Here is a 19316-nt window from a genome sequence, read left to right on the forward strand (position 1 = left end):
AAGCATCCTGCTTGTGGAAGCACTTTCACTTGCGTGACAATGCAAACAGTCGTTTAGGACTGGCACATTTCCATTGATCTGCTAAGCAATTGCGGCTGTTTTTCATACATTTGCTAGCATTTTCTGTCTAATCTTGTAGAGCACAAGGCAGAAGAAGTCTTGTTGGTGTAATAATATGCATTCCTTGGCGGAAACTTGACCTCCTATTTTGAACTGGCCAATTTGAGCTATGCTGCCGTCATTGCTGTCTCAAGTAGAAAAGTAAGAGAAAAGAGTCTGGATTGGAATTAGACACCACCTTTTCTCTGACATTTCATTTGTTTCGTTGAGTGCTACCTTCTTGAATATTTTTACGGGGTGCATGGAACTGTTTCATGCGTGTTGTTTAGAACATTTGAAATGCAAAATCGTTTGTTCTTATCTCTTTATCGCCGTACCACAGCCCGGAATTCGACACAGACCCTCGAGCGGCATATTTCCGGCAAGCTGAGGCCGGAATGTACGTCCGCATGGCACTATTGGCAATGGTGCTTGGGCGCATCTGAAAGCTGTAAAAGCAGCTACGTCCTGCGGTGATCTCGGCGACGATCATATTTGTTCATCGACGTTGTTCCCCTCTTTGTGCTTTTTTTTTTTTTTACTTTGTCATCAGCCCGTGACTGATTGTAGCTGTTTCTCACTTCCTGGTGGCAAGACGAGAAAACCCTGTGCCTTGTGAACATTGGATTCCTTCAATTTTACGCAGCACAGTATGTAACCTTACCTGAAATCACTTTCCTACCTGGAGTCCTTGTGGTAGCGGGACATTTATTGTTTAACCGCAACATTTTTTGAACCCTTGGTTGTGGACAGCGTGAAACAATCGCCTCACATGGAGAGCTGCGCATTTTTCTTTACATGAAGGTATTGCCTGCCTCTTCTAAAATACAATTTTTCACTCGTACTGATTTTTAACCAACATGTTGCGTAGAAAGGTGTTGGAGTTGCCATAGGCTTGACTGTCGACTTGGATTGCGATTTGCGTAGTAGCCCTTAGCATTTAGGGAGTCATCTTGAAAGTGCTGAGTGGTTCAGCAAATTAGTCGCTGGCATCTCAAGATAACGCCTTATGAAATATCTTCAGCCAGCAGTGAGAGCTCACAACTGGTTTGAAAGGTAGTCGCTGAGCTGTGATTGTAAAGGATGCCCCGACTTGAATCTTTGAATGAGTTGATACGACGTGGTAAGATGCTGTTGTCTGTTAGTTTGGAAGTTGCGTGCTGAAGTAATAGGAACGGATTTTTACTGTACTATGTTTTTTTGTTTGCATTCTGTTCAAGCATCATACATTGTGATTGTCACGTTAAGAGTGATGCTTATTAATGAAATTAACGTTGTGACGCAGTATTTTGATACGTGGCAGCCCTAGGATATTTGGAGATTGTTGGGCCTTTTCGATTTAATGGAATTTTACAATGTGCTTGGTTTTTGTTACCTTGTTAATCTTTTTCTTCCATGCCATAGCCAGTGCCATCTTTGTTCATGTTGACATTTTTGTGCAAACCATGGAAGCATTCCTTACGTTGAACATATTGTGGAATATTTTTATATTTACGACTGTTTGTTGATCTGCTGAGAGCGCTTGAGGTGCTGCTTTTGTTGAGCGCAGAATGATGTCGTTTTTCATGAAATCTGAAATCAAACGAAATAAACCTACTTTTGCAATTCTGTATGTAATCTTGGCTAGCTGTTCTTGTCATAGTGCATTGGCTGAAGATTTTTTGGTAGTCTTTGGCTCTGCATGAAATTCTGCATTACAGTCCTTATACTAGGTATCCTCTATAATCTGCTCTCGTCTCAGAATGCGCTATGCGCTGGGATGGGGTGTTTATCACAGTGATAACTGTGATAGCAGTTATCACTGCTATCACAGTTTCATTACTGAGCGTAGGTTACAGTGCTCCCTTTTTTTACAATGCAAACTTTGGGGCCATTCATGCTGTCATTAACGTTTTGCACGTAGGTTTGCAGTTTTCCACCTCGAGTGGTTTGGTTTGGTTTATCGGGGTTCAACGTCCCAAAGCGACTCGGGCTATGAGGGACACTGTAGTGAAGGGCTCCGGAAATTTCCACCACCTGGGGTCCTTTAACGTGCACTGACATTGCACAGTACACGGGCCTCTAGAATTTTGCGTCCATCGAAATTCGGCCACCGCAGCCGGGATCGAACTCGCGTCTTTCAGGTCAGCAGCCGAGCGCCATAACCACTGAGCCACTGCGGCGGCCCCACCTTGAGTGTTGCTAAAGACACCTCCTGTCTCTTTTGTGCCTTAGTGCACAATTATCTGAGGCTTTTGACCACCAAGGGTGAGGTGCTCTAGCTGTACATGTCAAACTGTCGTCCAGTGGCCATGACATGGCCGTTTTGTGCTAGGGCAAGCCTCGGCGGTTCTTGGTTCAAAGCACCAGCCATTCCTGCACTCGTAGCCTCTGCTGTGAGTGGAGTGCTGCAGTTACAGGGCCATTTGTGCCAAGAACTGGACTGCATAGCATTACTCCTATGTTGCCAGCAGAATCTGTATGGGGGCGTAGGACTGCTGTTTTTATTTTCTGAAAATTCAACAGATTTTTTATGGTTTTTTCGTGTGGTCAAAAGTTACTTAAGTCTATCTCAGTGTTTTTGTCATTGTGAACAATTTATTTACCAGTAATGAATACTTGGCACTGCACTCTTTGGGGAAATTGCTATTGTCATTAAACGAGTAACTCAAGTTAAATGAGTAGCAGGCAAACAAAAACTGACATGGAAGTTCATTTCTAAGAACTAGCTTGACGTGTGATTGTTGGGTTATCGCCCTGCGTTGATCGCAGCGATTGAACTGCCTCTCAATCGTTGTGCCAGCCAGAACATACCTTTTTGTGACACTTATGCGCAGTTTCATGCCATTGCCCTACATGCATTTGATTAACCGACTAACATCTTTAAGCAGGTAATAATAGTAAACAAACGGTGCTTAGCTATAAGGTGAAGAGGAGGTAATGCTTCCCGTTCTGCAGAAGTGTGTAAGCTATTGGAGCAATACCTCAAATGTGCAACTGCACCGCTTTTCCAGCAATACCACTGTCATATTATGCCCGTGGGTTCCGTACTTAATTCATTTTGAACTTTACTGAGTGTAACTCTCATTTAACGGCCACCTAGCTATGCCTTGCATGTCAAGAATGCTGACCTTCTTCGGTTAAAACTGAATTTCGAAATCTGAATTAGCCGTACTCCTATCAGTTTCAGCGAAATGTCCAACACCTCACTGTAAGCCAAAAGCTTTTTTCACCTTTTAAGAGAATAGTGCCTCATTTTGAGCACAACTCATGCTTGTGCGAGGACACTGACAGTTGGGCTAATTTTTTTACTTTTGAGGAGTACTAGCACCATATATATCATTGGTTTACTAGACCCTGGATACATACACTGTCGGTGTCGATTTAGCTGGCTTTTTCCCCCCAACTCCAGTTCTTCTAAATCTGTGAAGATCTCATAATTATTGTCAAACTAGGTGGCTGGCCAACCGTGCACGTCTGAAACATTCGCCGAGGTTTAGCGTTTAGGAACGCAGTCTCTGGATTTTGCAAATGGTGATGAAAGAGATTGTGCTGCAAATGCAAGCATAGCAAAATGAATGCCGTTGTTATGCAGTAGGATACTGTGCAGCAACAGCCCGTTCGGGCAGTGCTTTGTTTGATACCTGTCCAGAGAGAATCAAACCCAGACAGCGCTTTGTGTTCACTTGGTGCACTCTCAGACAACCTGTCCTCCATCGACCTGCAGAAAACAGCAAAAAAATCGCATGTTCGCATGTTTGTTGCAAAGTTTGTTTGGGATGTGAATGTATCAGCGGACATCTGCCTGGTCAAGAGGTGTATTACATAAGAACTTGACCTTCCATCAAAGTCTCATGAGGAGAGAACCTATGTTTTGGGTCTATTCCGCTTTTCCGGAACAATTTTTATCACCTGAGGATCTTTAACATGCGCTGATATTGCACAGCATAATGTGCCATTGTTCTTCGCAGTGTAAGTGCACATTTGATATCCTTTGTCCCTTCCCTCATGAAGCGATTGAGGTGCCCTCCAAGAAGTGGGACACCAAGCCTTTCATTTCCTTAATTTTCATTTTTTTGTGTGTGGGACAGCACCGAGTGGGTCCCTATAGGAAAGGTGTCCGACAGGATGAATTAGTGGTTTTTTGAAGAAAGGGAATGGCGAGTATTGTCTCACTTCTAAATGGACACCACAACTGCGCTGTAAGGGAAGGCCGGAAGTTGGGAGTGAGAGAAGAGGTGCCGTAGTGGAGGTCTCTGGAATAATTTCGACCACCTGGGGATCTTTAACGTGCACTACATCGCACAGTACACGGGCCTGATGAGCAGCAGGTGCGCAGTGTGAAAGCAGCGCAAAGGAGAGGAGAGGCGCGCGCGCGCGCGCGTCAGATGCGCGCTAGCATTGAGGAGGGTCACGTGACTCGCTCGGCCCGGCAGCTATGTGAATCGAATCGGACTGCTCCCGCGCTTGCTTCGCACATGCTTTGCACCGCCGTTTAACAGATGTGTAGACGTAGTGGGCGTCATGATTATGTAATTAAATACTCGAGTAAAACACAGCTCTACAACATGAAATTTTATTACTGAGAAGAGTGCGCAACGAAAACGGCATGCTGCTGCAAGAGAACACTCGTTCAGCCGAGGTTAATATGCGTGAAAGATGCGGACTCAATCCCGGCTGCGGCGGCTGAATTTCGATGGAGACGAAATTCTAGAGGCTCGTGTATTGTGCGGTGTCAGTGTACGTTAAACTCCAGGTGGTCGAAATTTCCGGAGCCCTTCACTACGGCGTCCCTCATAGCCTGAGTTGCTTTGGGACGTTAAACCCCAATAAACCAAAACCATAATGCGTGCGTTCGGCGCGTACACAGACGGCGGCGATGGATGTTGCTACATGGGCCCCCGGAAGTGAAGGAGCCCGTTGAAAGGCGGGAGCCATAACGATACGAGTCGTCGCTCGATGGCGTTTGTAGCAGTGGGAGGGGTTAAAAATCGCGACAAAGCGGCAGCAGCGGATACAGGAGGAGTGACCGCGTGGTCGGGATTTTCAGGGGGCGACGGGGGACTGCGGTACTGCCAGGAAAGAAAACTGAAAAGAACGGTTGGAAAATGAGTGTGACAACCCCGCGAAACGTGAACACGACGATCAAAAAATATGCATAGCTCTAAGGAGTCTGGTAGGAAGAGGTGGCATGCAGGTGGTTTTTGATATTTACAGAGTGAACAAGGTATGGGAAAGCCTCGGGGGGCTTGCCGACGTTTCGACAAGAGGACTCAATTGTCTGACGAAGAAAAGTCGAAACGTTGGCATGCCACCTAGCTGAGTCTTTCCCTCACTCTATGATTACTGCATAGATCATTTCAGAACAGGTCAACAGTTCCAAGTGTTTCAGTTGTTTGTGAAATCGCTTTACCTATCACAAAACAGTGTTTGTACTGCTCGAAACTGAGCACTGTCCAACGTTACAAGAGCAAAAGTAAATTGGCACTGTCAACCAAAGTTGGACATTGAAAAATACTATGGCGATATCGTCTTGCCCGGTCTTCCCAACGCAGATATAACACTTTTACAAACAGGGTTAAATACAATTTCATTCATTCATTCATTTCTTTTTCTTTTCGGGGGAAGACTTGTTCAAAATGCGCGCCAAAAGGTTTCGGTTTCAGTTCCTCACTGCTACTGTTGGTTAGGCAGGCATATGGGCTGATTTAATGCTATGCGCTTTAAACGTTGAACGATATTTCGTTTAGGCTCTTCGGTATTATCACTGGTGTTATCAGCCTTCCGGTGTTGACAACCTGACGTCACCCCTGTGACGCCTGCGCGCCTGCGCCGTCGACCACGTGACAAAATACGTAACGCTGTGCGCGATAAGCGGCATCCGAGTGCTCTGCCCGCTGGTGAGTCACCGAGTGTCGGGAAAACAAAACAGGCGCATTGGTGCTTGCACCTGGAATCGTCAATACATTGAGGTAGGTGTGTATTTCGCGTTTGACGTTGGTTCGGATCCGGTAACGAAGGACCGTTCCGCTTACCGCTTGACCAAGGCTTTCACGAGCTTGTGTGCAGCGCGACACAAGGAGGAGAGCTCTCTCACCTGTCGTTTCGAAGTTACCAGCTGATCAGGCCGTCAAAGTTTTACTCGGTTGAAGAAAAGGTATACTGCATTTCTGTTATGTCAAAGCCGTCGTGCGTATTTGGAGAAGTTCACAATTGCAGCTGTCTTCTACAGCATATTACGTTACACTTGTTTACTTAACAGCCGTCGTCGTAAGGCGGCCCTCCCCCTTTTTTTATGTTTCATGTTTCAATGGCCTTGCAGCAGCCTTACTTTCATCGCTCAGTTATTGTTACTTCCTTGAATGCACAGTGTTTTGTCCGTTAAAAATGTACCACTTGAGGGCTTATCAGCTCGCTCTTTGTCCCTTTTTCATAAGCGTAACGAAACTGGAGGCTCTTAGTTTTGAATCTGCTGTTCAGGAAACGGACTACGATATGCTATTGTGAGGTCGTCGTAGAGCTTTCTTATTTTCATTTTTAAGATACTGATCACGCAACTTCGCTCTCTCGCATGACGTAAGCTGCTGCAAAAACCCTGGCCACGTTATCGAACAATAGCGGCTCCGGAGTCGAGCCGATGTGAAGGGTGTCGATAAGAGAGTTGCTGTATGAGTTGGCCTTGCTTGTCGCAGTTCTCACCGGACCATTACTGGTTTTTCTCTGCTGCAGTCAAGATGTCGAGCCTGTACCCCACGCTAGAGGATATGAAGGTGGACCATATGATCCAGGTGAGGTGCTGTTTTTTATTTTTTTTTACTTGGCCATCCGCTGGTTGTTTTGGACGCTAGCACTTTGAGTAGGCACGGACTTGTTGGAGCCGTGCTGCGCGCGGCATGGAGTTCGGTTGCTTGTCCTATGGATAGGAATAAAGCCAATTAGGTCCAGACCTAAATAAATTGCTGAAATGCAATTACAAAAAAAAAATGCAAATTTTTTTGTGCGCTAGCTGCTATGGTTTCTTCCAATTGCAGCTCGCCTTGTTTGATTATCCACAGGACTGTTGCTAAATATCCGCTCCAGGCACTAATTATTATCCAGAGGGGGCAAAGTTTCAGATTTTTTCCAGCAGCGGCAGCGGGCCAAGATTGCACACAAAATTTCCATCTTTCCGGATGCTTGTAATTATGGAATTTCTGTAGAGATCTCATATCTCCACATGGTGACTCAACAGTGGCTATGATAAGGGTGTCAATTGTACTTCTTATGACTCATTCCTGTCATAAGAACTTATTACGTAAATAAATCAGAATTCAACCATTTTAAATCACTCACGCTAGCAACACACACAAAAGAAATCACACACTCACTGGAGGCATTACCAGAGCTACCATAAAACACAAAAACGTCCATCTTGAAAACAATTGTTTGCTTTCATGTCGTATCGTTGGCTTGAAATGGCATTGTAGACAATTTTTTTAGGGTCCATATTTGTGAACATTGCGCCTCATATACAAAAATTGCATATTGTTTAGGCTGTGTGTACAAATGCACATGCTGTGTCCCAAGAGGGTATTGCTTTAAATGCCATTCTGTCATCAATTTAATTTCAGCACTACCTACGGTTCAAGCTTACCACGTCGTAAATCGCTCCTACTCATTTGGCTAAATAGGTGGGGGCTTTTTAAAACTTGCGAGGAGTGCCACTTCGTAATGGAAAACTTCTAATTTGGTGGCATGTTTTCTTTACAGTGATGCGGAAGACACTACTATGCATGAATCACCACATGGTATTTGCCTACGGGTTGGGTGCTAAATAATTTATAATCGAATTTCTTTGTCATGCTGTTTCGGTTTCAGCAGCTGAATGAGACATCAAAGTGTGTTATAGGTCACGCGAGGCGTGAAAAAAGTGACATATAATTGCTGCTTCTACATTCATTATCATTCCGGCTCTTGAGGCACGCTAGCCTTGGCATTGTAGTGAGTTAAAAACGACGAAACAGCAGTTATATCGCAGTTTTTTATGTCTCGCGTGATGAATAAGCACACTTTTACGTCACAGGCATCGCTTGGCTGTTGAAACCAAAACAAAAAGAGAAAGAAATTCGGTTGTGAATTATTTAGCGGTCACAGGAGAATACCATGGGGTAATCCATCTATTATAATGCCTTACACATCATTGCAAAGAGCCGCGGTGGTTCAGTTGTTATGGTGCTCGGCTGCTGACCCAAAAGACGAGGGTTCGATCTCGGCCGCGGCGGTCGAATTTCGATGGGGGCGAAATTCCAGAGGCCCGTGTACTGTGTGATGTCAGTGCACGTTAAAGAACCCTAGGTTTCGAAATTTCCGGAGCCCTTCACTACGGCATCTCTCATAGCCTGAGTCGCTTTGGGACATTAAACCCCATAAACTAAACTAAACTAAACATCATTGCAAAGAAGAAAACATTCACCCAAAAGTTAGTATCTACACTCTTTTGAAAATCTGGTTTGTCATTGTGGTTGGTGGTAGCATAGGTGTTCTATGCCCTTCCTTTTTGCGGGAATCTTTTATTTCTTTCAATTCCTAAACTAGTACAGCCTTTTTTTATCGGTTCTTTAAGGGCAAAGAACACTGCTGAATCAGTACAGTAATGCCTGAGCTCTCAAGCTAACTTGTCGCCTGAAGTGAGCTGTGCGCGATGTTTTAATTCATTGGTTATCATAGTTTGAATCTTTAAAATGCAGTTAGGTATGTATTCAATCTCTGCTGTGTACTCGTAGGCGCAGACAAAGCCCCTGGAATCGTCTGTTCCAACAGCTGCCGTTGGTCCATCGGCGCCTGCTCCTCTTCCGTATGGACTGTACCCGTCGGCTCCGGCTGCCTCCGACAAGTTTGAGGCCCTCTATCCCGTCCTGGATGACTACATGGGCCTCTCCTTGTCGAGGGATATTCCACCCGAGTTGACCGCTCTGGCAACAGTCTCACAGGTGTGTGCATAGAATGGCTGCCATGTTGGCTCAGTGTCTGTGGTGTTGTTCTACTAAATGCAAGTTTGAGCACCTGTGTGGTGGCCGCGTTTCGATGGCGGCAAAAGCAGAAATGCTTGCGTGCTGATATTTGGTGTATGCTGAAGGAGCCCAGGGGATCAAAATTATTAGAGAGCAGTCAGCCGCTGCTCAATGCTCATTTTTACTTGCTCAACTGTGGTATGTAAAAATCAATCGCTGAGATGCATGGAAAGGGGTTGTCTTGTCCTAGGTAGAGGTACTGTATATGCTACCAAAGGCAGGAGAGTTGTGCGTTGGAAGTTATGCGCAACAGTTGAAGTTGAAGTTATGCGGCGAAGCCGCACTCCATTTCTGCAGGCGACGTGCCTAGCGCTTCACCGATCAACCGTGGGCGCTTTTCCGAGGTTTTCAAACCACTTTTTTGCTTGATCGCAAACAAAGAGCATCGAAACAGCTGACTGCGTAACCCAGTGAAAAAAATATAGTCAAGAAAAAGCGCTGCTCTTTCTAGCACGCGCCGTGAGCTGCGGCAGCGGGCGATTCCCACAGTTGCCTTCCCCAAACTATTTACCTGTTAACTTAAGGGCAGACTTGATTCGAATCGATTCGCCAGTAATTAACCCACGAATGGTCGTACTTAGAGCTGTACTTGTGGAAGGAATGGCTGTCGCCATTACCGAAAAAAGAATATAACGGAATTTACATGACGGAGCTGTCACACAAAAGCTCAGGTGAAAGTTTACATCTAAAAACTGAGTTGACATGCTATCGTTTAGCTGTCACACTGGTATGAGTGAAAGGTTGGGACATCATGTGGTCTCTGTGTTGACACCAGTGATAGAGCTGCCACCGAACTGGGTAAATTTTAGTAGGCAGACACTTTTTGGGCGATGGTTGTGCATGGCTTTGCATCGCTGTCCTTACTTACATGCAGTGGAGAAACCTGCTTAACCAAATAACTGCCCTAAGAGTCAGAGTGAACAAACAGAGCTTTGCTAGCAGCCTGCAGTCAAAAGATTCGTGGAGTCCTTCTGTACTGCAGAGGCATCTAAGATTGCTGAACAATGCCTTAAAATGCACAACTGCACTAACCCAACGGCACTACTATGTAACCGCAGCCCTGACTTCTATACTTTGGCTTTGTCCTTCGACCAAGTGTAACACCTACTCAACAGCCAGTGGATAATTTGGGATTTCTTCCGATCCTTCAAAGTTCAAATTAGAGGTTTCACGACCCTGCATTTTATTCCTAGGTGCCAGCCATGTCGATTCAAGGATTTCATTTGCTCACTCATTTTGCATGACCACATTGCAGGTTGCACACTCTTATGCTTTCTAATCAAGCAGTATACATTTCTGTAGATGTTTTTGTATGGTGCTGAATCAGTCTAGTAATGTTTATTCCGGCTGCAAAGACCACATACTAGTATGAAAGAAAAAAATAAGGATGTCCTGTTTCGGAAGTTTCCTTCATACTGAGCAGATATTCGAAGGCCTTTTTTCTTTATTTTGGCACACCCCTCATTAAAATCGAATTTTGAATATTTGATTCGCCTTTTTTTTTTTTTTTCACTTTAAACCGAGGAGTCCAACCCCTAGCTGTGCTGTTCCGTGTGCTGGAAATTTCTGCAACTTGCCAAAATATCTGCTGTTCATGTTACTGCTACTGGTTTCCGTGAGTTCACAGATGTGTTTGGCATGTGTGCATTGACTTTACAGGAATTAGTAACAACACTCCAGTATGTGGCTGTTATGGTTATCACTCTGTGGTGCTCCTAGCACAAAAGGTTATCTACTCGATTGATAGTTGCGAGGTCTGTGCATTGTTTGTCTGTTATCACCATGACAAAGGTTATGACTAATACCAGTCTGTTGAAGCTTTGGAGTTACAGCCTTGCACTGCTTTTGTTCATGCATTTCTTTTTTCCTGTCAAGGGGTGTGCAATGCACTAGTAGTTTTACATCATTAACCTGAATTCCCGTATTATCAAGAGCAAAAATTGTTTGAATTTTTTGTGCTGTTTCAGAGTCATCGATTTGTTTCAGCTTACTGTTATGAGATGTCTTATCTGGACGCAGATAATTGAGATAAGTGTTGCTCATAGTCTAGAAAGTACAACTGTAAAACTATAAGGTTGCAAACACATTGCACGAGCCTTGCACAGGTCAGTGCCTAGAGTCATTTCACATCCCATTTGTGTCAGCACCCGCCGCGATGGCTCTGACATTCGGCTTCTGATCTCAGGGTTGCGGGATCGAATCCTGGCTGTGGCGGCCACATTTCGATGGAGGCAAAATGCGAAAATGCCTGTTTGCTGTGTGATGTCAGTGCACATTAAAGAATCCCACGTGGTCCAGATCAATCCGGAGCCCTACACTACGGAGCCCTACGCTACGGAGCCCTACGCTACGGAGCCCTACGCTACGGAGCCCTACGCTACGGAGCCCTACGCTACGGAGCCCTACGCTACGGAGCCCTACGCTACGGAGCCCTACGCTACGGAGCCCTCTACTACGGAGTCCCTCAAGCCTGTGTCTCGCTTGGAGGCATTAAACCCCACAATTTATGATTTTCTATTTTTGTGTGTGGAGTGTATGAGGCCATTCTTGCGACATTTATGGTGCCGATTGGTTCCAACCGTCCTCTCGCTTCCTGTTTTCCACAGAACCAGGTGGCGGTGCCGCAGTATATGGGAACTGGCAACCTCTCGAACATGGTCGCCCCCATCTCTGGCTCCTCCCTGGGCCTGAAGAGGGCGCAGGTCAGCCACGGGATTCGCGAGGTCATCCTCTGCAAGGACCAGAAGGGCAAAGTGGGACTCCGTGTCCAGGCAATCAACAAGGTTAGCCCCCGACGGCTTTTCATGGCAGATTTACGAGATGAGCTTGTCGGGTAGCATTTCCGCATTCTGTCCATTGTGTTTTGTTGGACCATACAGAAACAAACATTTGTGCGAACTGCGTTTTCAGGAACCGCTTCTAATTCATTAAATTTTCGATAGCCAGGAAAACATTTCAGATGTTGCTAGATACGAAAAAAATTTTTTTTGCACATTCAGGTGCACTTCCTCCGCAAGAAGAGGTTCACTGCAGCTGTTTGTGTTTTCGTTGCTTTAAGGCAGTTTTTGGAGGTTATGTACAAACTCTGGTGGATGGCTTCAAGTGATATTCATTATGATAGAAACCATTTTCTTCACTTGACAGACGGCACATTCAGCCAAGTATGATCAAAATAGCATGCAAGGTACTGTGCCTCACTCTCGTAGTTTATACGAGCACCTCTGCATGCTGCTTCTGCTGTTTCTGCATTTAAATAAATTAAAACTTGGAAGCACGGGCAAAAGCTCTTACTCTGTGTGTTATAGCTTATTCTACAACGCAGAGGTGTAATAGAAACTCATTCAGCCTTTTTACACCGACTGAATCACTTCTGAAATTGGCAGAGCTGTTTTGCAGAAAGAGCTTTAGCACCAAGCTTTCAGCGAAGGTTACATTCTTTTTAAATTTTTTTGCTTTCTCAGCTGGCCTGAGGTGTTGAGGAACTCATTGAGAGTGTCAATACAACCCGCATGACCTTGCAGGGCTGGCATCTACATGCCATCAACGCTGAAGTACAAGAAGTGACATGTGTTGTTCGGTACTCCAAGATCATGTCGAGAAGAGTCTGAAGGAAGAAATAGTTCTGTAATATTGACATTGATTCACCAGAATTGACCAGCTATATCCTCATCATGTGTGCGGTAGAAACCATCCTAAAAAAACAAATTGGGAGCTATCAATGTTGCATTAATACATTTAATTATTGATTTCTCCCAGACACAATTTCTGGTTGGAGTAAGCTACGTAACAAGATTGCCACCGCACCCGATTTTCAAAGCTGTGCAAAAGATTTCTCTTATTGAAGTGTACTGCTCATCTTTTGCGTTCAGTGTTGCTGTTGTTGCTGCATATTTCCTTTCTCTGCATATTTTTATTCCTTTTGGTTGCTGTAGGCATCCTAAATTAGAGCTGTGCACGGGCCGCAAATTTCAGCCCGGGCCCGGCCCGAGCCCTACGCTACTGACGGAGGCCCGGCCCGGCCCGACACTGAAGAAACCTAAGCCCGCCCTGGCCCGGCCCGAGTTAAGGCCCGGCCCAGGCCCGGCCCGACCTGCAAAACTGAAATTGAAGTGACGATGAAACAAAGAGATAATTTAAGGAAAATCAGTTTATTTCAATGTTTTTAAAATGCTCGGCTCTCATGGTCTAGATGAAAATTAGTGAGTACATGTATATGCAAACACGGCGCATATAGAGAGTTATCACTCCAAGTTATTATGTGAAAACAACAAATCGTCCATTGATGACGGCTTGAGGCAAATGCGGCGCTCCTGCATAATGAACCCGGCAGCGCTGAAATTTCTCTCGCTGCTTGAACTGGTAACCGGAATGGCTAACACTTTCTTGGCAAGAAGAGAAAGCTTTGGGTACGTCGCTGCCTTGCTTCTCCAAAACTGTGATAGCTCAAACTCTGAGCAAGGGGTCGACTCTGTGGCCAAGTACTCGCTCAGCTCGTCTCTTTCGGCACTCCGATTGCTTATTTCGTCGCTCCACTCGCTGAACAAATCCATGCCCGGCTTTTTCGCAGGAGGTTGTTCTTGCATAGTTTCCGGCAACTCCTGGGGTGTCGACGCTGCGAGCTCTCGTATGCGCCCGTACACTTGATCGCGCTCCTCGGCGGAAAGCATCCTGAGGTGCCGAAATTGTGGGCAGAACATCGTTGCTATCTTGTGCTCCATGGTCAGGATAACCTTTCTCTTCACCTCACCTTCCTTTGTGCAGTGTCATTTTTTTTCCTTTTCTTTTGTTTTTTTTTCTGTTAGTATGAGTGTTTAGACAAGTAATGTATGCATATGGAGGTATTTCTCCACCTGCTGCCTGATCAGCCAACAAGCAAAATGTGCTCAGGCAGATCAGAATTTATGAATGTGTACGTATACAGACGAATAAAATTTTGATTTGATTTTTTGATTTGATTTGATTTGGGCTCGTGAGACCACTCATGTGGAGATTAGTTTCGAACCTTGCAACAGTAGGGCGGCTGGAGCCACGCAGGAGCAATCGCGATCGCGAAGCCCGGCCGGCCCGTCCGAGACAAATATACCGTGGCCCGAGCCCGGCCCGGGCCCGGGTGAATAGACTTCCGCAAGGCCCGAGCCCGGCCCGCGGGCCGGGCCGGGTACGGGCTTTCGGGCCGGCCCGAGCCCGTGCACAGCTCTATCCTAAATAAAGAAATATATATTTTCTTTGTATACATATTTTCTTCCTCTGCTGCCAATTGTGCATATATGTGAGCTATAATAAAAATTTCTTTATGTAGGATGCCTACAGCAAGAAAAAGGAATAAAAATATATGCACAACTGGCGGCAGAGGAAGAAAATAGTATGTATATAAATATGTATATGTATGTACAGCCCCCGTCAAAAGTATACAGCCCAAGGGGTTTGATTCTAAGGAGTTTAGCGGGGCTCCCAAGCATATCTAGCAGTCCAAGGTTTGGCAGGATTGAGGACACGATGTCATTCCTCCTTCGAGAGGTTCCGGTGGCTGAGGATGCATAACGGGGCATGCTGCAGGCCTCACAAGCAAACCCCTTGGGCCGTATACTTTTGACGGGGGGTGTACATGTATGAATATGTATATGTATATATGTACTATATATTCCTTTTTGTTGCTGTATGCATCCTAAATAAATATATATTTTCTTCATATACATATTTATACATATACATACTCATACATGTACATATTTATATACACATTTTCTTCCTCTGCCGCCAGTTGTGCATATATCTTTATTCCTTTTTGTTGCAGTAGGCATCCTAAATAAATACATTTTAATATAGCTCAGCCATACCTCTTTATCTCTCTCCTATGCAGGGCATCTTTGTGGTGCTGGTCCAAGCCAACAGCCCGGCCGCCCTGGCTGGCCTGCGCTTTGGGGACCAGCTGCTGACCGTCAACGAGGAAGTGCTCGCCGGTTACTCGGTCGACAAAGTGCACACGCTCATTGCCAAGGCCAACCCAGAGCGCATTGTCATCGCTGTCAGGGACAGGTGAGCCTCGCAGGCAACTCTCTCCTCTGCCATTTGAGCTCCGCTACGCTCAGGAGGATTCTGCAGAATGCCTTGCTTTACTGTGTGCGTGCGTGTACTGCCCGTATCGTTTCTTAGGGAAAGAACTGCTGGAAAGTACCGCACTGGTGTATGTAACCAGCGCACATTAATATGACTCCTTTTTATTTCTTATTTTACTACACAAATTTTTTTTCTTCCGGTTTTGCACTGCATTGAATGTTTCGCTCAAATTTGCATTGTTCTATTGCACTTAGGTTTGTGCTTTGTGTTACATGATTTTTTTAAAGGTGCACTGAAGAGGAATCTGAACTCGTATTTTTACAGCTATAACTCGATCTACACGTTCCGAGCGTTCTTGGAAACTTCAAATTATTGACCTGTGCAGCCGATTTCCCTAATTTAAATCCGATTAACGTCAGGCTCCTGCCATTTTTTTTTAATTCTCCGCAAACGGTGGGAGGAGTCAACCAACCTTTCACCCAATCCCGTGGCGGCTTGCAGCTCTGCCATCGGCAGAATAATACGTAGTGATCAGGGAAAGCAAGGAGTCCACACATATTTTTATTTCCGTGGGCCTAATTTTTAGTTATGTAGTCTCTGACTAGAACTATTTATTCACGGAAACCTAAAAGAAACAAAATAAAAGTGAAAGCAAAGTCTCCACGCGACTGCATGAAAGGCACTCCATGCGTTGGTCGACTCCTCCCACCGTATGCGGGGAATTAAAAAAAAAGGTGGGAGCCAGAAGTTAATCCGATTTAATTAGGGAAATTGGCTGCACAGGGCAATAAGTCACTGTTTCTAAGAATGCTGGGAACGTGTAGATTGAGTTCCCGCGGCAAAAAGACGAGTTCAGATTCCTCTTCAGGGCACCTTTGAACATTCATGCTCTGAATGGAGCAGGCCTGTCCTTGTAGCCCAGTTTCGATGACTGTGCAAGAATGGCTCTCAAGCATACCCTCCCATTCTGTTTCTCATTTCCGTAGGCCATTTGAACGCACCGTGACAATGCACAAGTCGAGCACGGGCCACGTCGGATTCGCATTCCGCGATGGCCGCATCATCTCCCTGGTCAAGGACTCGTCGGCAACGCGCAATGGCCTCCTGATTGACCACCAGCTTCTTGAGGTTAGCACACTGATTGGGCTCATGCGTCCCGTGCTTTTCTGCTCAAAGAGCGTACTTTGTTGGGCGTATGCTTTGAGTGACAAAGTTTGTTATCGAGGCCCCATCGGCAGGAAGGTGTTCCATCGCATTGTCTCTTGGTTTATGTTTTAAAGTGGTGTAACTGATAAGTGGTGTACCCGCCGCGGTGGCTTAGTGGTTACGGTGCTCGGCTGCTGACCAGAAAGACGCGGGTTCGATCCTGGCCGTGGCGGCCGAATTTCGATGGAGGCGAAATTCTAGAGACCCGTGTACTGTGCGATGTCAGTGCACGTTAAAGAACCCCAGGTGGTCGAAATTTCCGGAGCCCTTCACTACGGCGTCTCTCATAGCCTGAGTCGCTTTGGGACGTTAAACCCCAATAAACCAAACCAAACCGATAAGTGGTGTGTTTTTTTTTAGCAAGATCCTTGAAGCTAAGCATTCCAATTTTCGTTAACAATCATCTGCTAATCTTTGCAACGAGAAGTTGTAAACGGTGCTTAGCAAATCCAGAGAAAAATTTATGCACAGCTCTGACAGTGTCGCAGGCCGTCGGTTAAAATGCATCGTTGGATAACGCCTAGCTATCTGCCTTACCTGTTGGATTGACTATATTTCCCATGTGTGGAGAGTGCAGTGATCAGGGAAACCGATTTCTTGCTCAGGAGCAAGTCTGGAGAACCCAGGCTAAAATGAACATAGGGTAGCCTAGTTTAATTGCAACTTTTCAGTTGTTCTGTCGAGTCTTTGTCCCTGTGAGGAACTTCTTTTTGCCCTTGTTTGTTCTGCAGTGCAAGAAAGTATTGCACTTTGTTAAATCTGAACCATCTGTAGTGCTGTGTGTTGTTTTTCTCATTTTTATTGTGCCCTTTTTTTGTCTTATTTGTTTTTGGGCTATTTGCAGGTGAATGGCCAGAACGTGGTGGGGATCAAGGACTCCGACATAACCAAGATTATTGACGGTGCAGGGAATGTCATAACAGTGACAGTGATGCCGTCATTCGTCTATGACCACATGATCAAACAGTAAGTAGCAACTATTAGGCAGTGACTAATGACACTTGTTTTTGTGCTTCTTGACTGAACAAGGCAATCTACGATTCAGGCACAAAACACTGTGTTGACATATTTTTTTTTACTGCGTTAGCAATGTGGGCCTCATTTTCTGCAAAATCTGTTGTGGGCTTTGTGACTACAGTCACTCTAGTACTTGCAGTAGCGCCTCTAGAGTAAGCGAGAGAAACTAGCACTCTCGTCAGAGCCACCAACATCAGAGCAATGAAGATGCAGTCAAAAACCGAATTTGAGAAAGTGAAAATTAAAAGGGTACTGGTGAAACAGAAATGCCACAGCATAATTGCGTGAGAAGTCTCCATAGTTTTTCCAGTATTAGTGTGTGTCTTCTGTTCTTGTCGCTTAACCTTGTTATTCAGTCGTATGTAGAACTCTCGGGGCATTCTGGAGACTCTGTGCACACGAATGATTGTGATAACCACAAACCCTTGCGAATTCCAGAGAAACATGCTGCCCTTACTAGAAATGAGAGAAAAAAAACAAAAAACGGCGTACATTTATTTCATGTGCGCTTCTCTGCTACTTGTTTTCCCTGATGTATTTTGGCATGGGGGGGGGGGGGGGGGGGGGGGGGGGGATTGGGGGTCTTGTGAAAAACATAATGGCAGGGTTCTACTGTACTCTCCCAACTGAATGTGTGAACTCTCCACACTGAAGGAATGGTTCAGGGCACCTTTAGAGAAACCCTGAAATGATTTCGATGGGCACATTCTAGTGCAACGGATCCGTCGAAGTGGTCTTTATGGGTATTCGAGTCAAATTGGAAACCTCTCTGCGTAGACCCTCTGCGTGTGTTGCAGCGATTTTTAAAAAATTATTTATTATTTATAGGGTCCACGCAGAGCTCTCCAGTTTGACTGGAATACCCACATTGACCACCTCGACAGATCTGTTGCTCTAGAATATGCCCATCGAAATCATTTCAGGGTCCCTTTAATGTTCCTAAGCAAATCCGCTCAACATTCAGCGCTGCTGAATTCTTACGCTGCTGCTCTCTCTACTATTCCAGCACGTCTGGAGGCATGCTGAAGAAACTGATGGACCACTCAATCCCCGACATTTAAGCGGATGCTTGTTTGTTGGAGGGCTTACCCAAGAAATCCACCTTGCAGCAAGTCCCATCGGGCGAAGTAACAAGCATCATCTGGCCGTGCAAAGTTGAGCCACCATGCTGGAAGTTTTTTGATGGGCCATATGTTCGCCATTCTCTTTTTGATGGCTGATGTCTAGTACTGAGTGCTGTTTCTTGTGCTCCGCTTTGCAAACATTTTATTGCTGTGCATTTGTTATTTTTAATGTAGTAAACTGGCATGCCAGAGCCTTGATGGCTGTCACCTGTGCTTGCCAAATGGCTGCTGAAGGAAAGAATCACTCGCGTCACACCTGTCTCTTCTTATTAGCAATTTTGCTTCAGAGCGCACCTAATCCAGTATGTTGATTAACACTGAGCAGTCACCTATCTTCTGAAAGCGCTGCGATTTCATCATCTATTGTGTCTGTAACATCCATAAGTTGGATTTTTACGTATACTTAGAGATGGCAGCTACACCCTTTCAAGTGCTGTTGATGATTGCATCTTTTTAAATGCAAGACGAGTATGCCAGATAACTGCCCTATAGTGGCAAGGAATCCTCCCTTGGCACCCGAATACCCACATCTGCTTAGCATGCAAAAGAGGGAGTTTGTTTCATATATAATTATTGCCGTGGTGGATTACGGTGTGATGCTTATACATAAAGCCTTTTTCCTGCCTGGCAACTGAAAAAAGTTTGAATTGTGCTATTCTCATTTCGTTTTTATGAAACAGTATACCAATGCTTCATGTGAAATACGTATATACTTGCTATTGTACATTTCAGTGCAATTTTATTTTCGTTTACCCATGTGCAGGGAGGACAAATGGTGTGTGAT

At 45.2% G+C, this 19316-nt stretch overlaps 2 protein-coding genes across 5 annotated transcripts in view; both read left to right on the forward strand.

The window, feature by feature from the left end:
- The window catches only part of r (carbamoyl-phosphate synthetase 2, aspartate transcarbamylase, and dihydroorotase rudimentary), a 96211-nt gene extending 94495 nt beyond the window's left edge, over nucleotides 1-1716 (forward strand). The window contains exon 43 of the mRNA XM_089553111.1: nucleotides 443-1716. Coding sequence (XP_089409237.1) covers nucleotides 443-545 — 103 coding nt within the window. The 3' untranslated portion in view covers nucleotides 546-1716. The remainder of the gene's footprint in view (nucleotides 1-442) is intronic.
- Nucleotides 1717-5897: 4181 nt separating this feature from the next.
- Nucleotides 5898-18514, forward strand: LOC149336762 (syntenin-1-like). Of its 4 annotated transcripts, none has more exons than XM_089553112.1 (8): nucleotides 5898-6050; nucleotides 6808-6866; nucleotides 8841-9047; nucleotides 11735-11911; nucleotides 14989-15164; nucleotides 16172-16313; nucleotides 17236-17357; nucleotides 18415-18514. In XM_089553112.1, exons 2-8 carry the CDS (start codon nucleotides 6813-6815, stop codon nucleotides 18467-18469), a joined length of 933 nt encoding a protein of 310 aa, XP_089409238.1. In that variant the 5' UTR covers nucleotides 5898-6050; nucleotides 6808-6812; the 3' UTR covers nucleotides 18470-18514. The 4 variants fall into 4 exon arrangements, with proteins under 4 accessions (XP_089409238.1, XP_089409241.1, XP_089409239.1 ...); XM_089553115.1 differs by having other exon boundaries at nucleotides 5945-6050; nucleotides 6771-6866; XM_089553113.1 differs by lacking the exon at nucleotides 5898-6050 and adding an exon at nucleotides 6078-6235.
- Nucleotides 18515-19316: the final 802 nt, after the last annotated feature.

Source organism: Amblyomma mixtum, chromosome 7, assembly GCF_055824585.1.
Source record: "Amblyomma mixtum isolate Tamu chromosome 7, ASM5582458v1, whole genome shotgun sequence".
Taxonomy (NCBI): Eukaryota; Metazoa; Arthropoda; class Arachnida; order Ixodida; family Ixodidae; genus Amblyomma; species Amblyomma mixtum.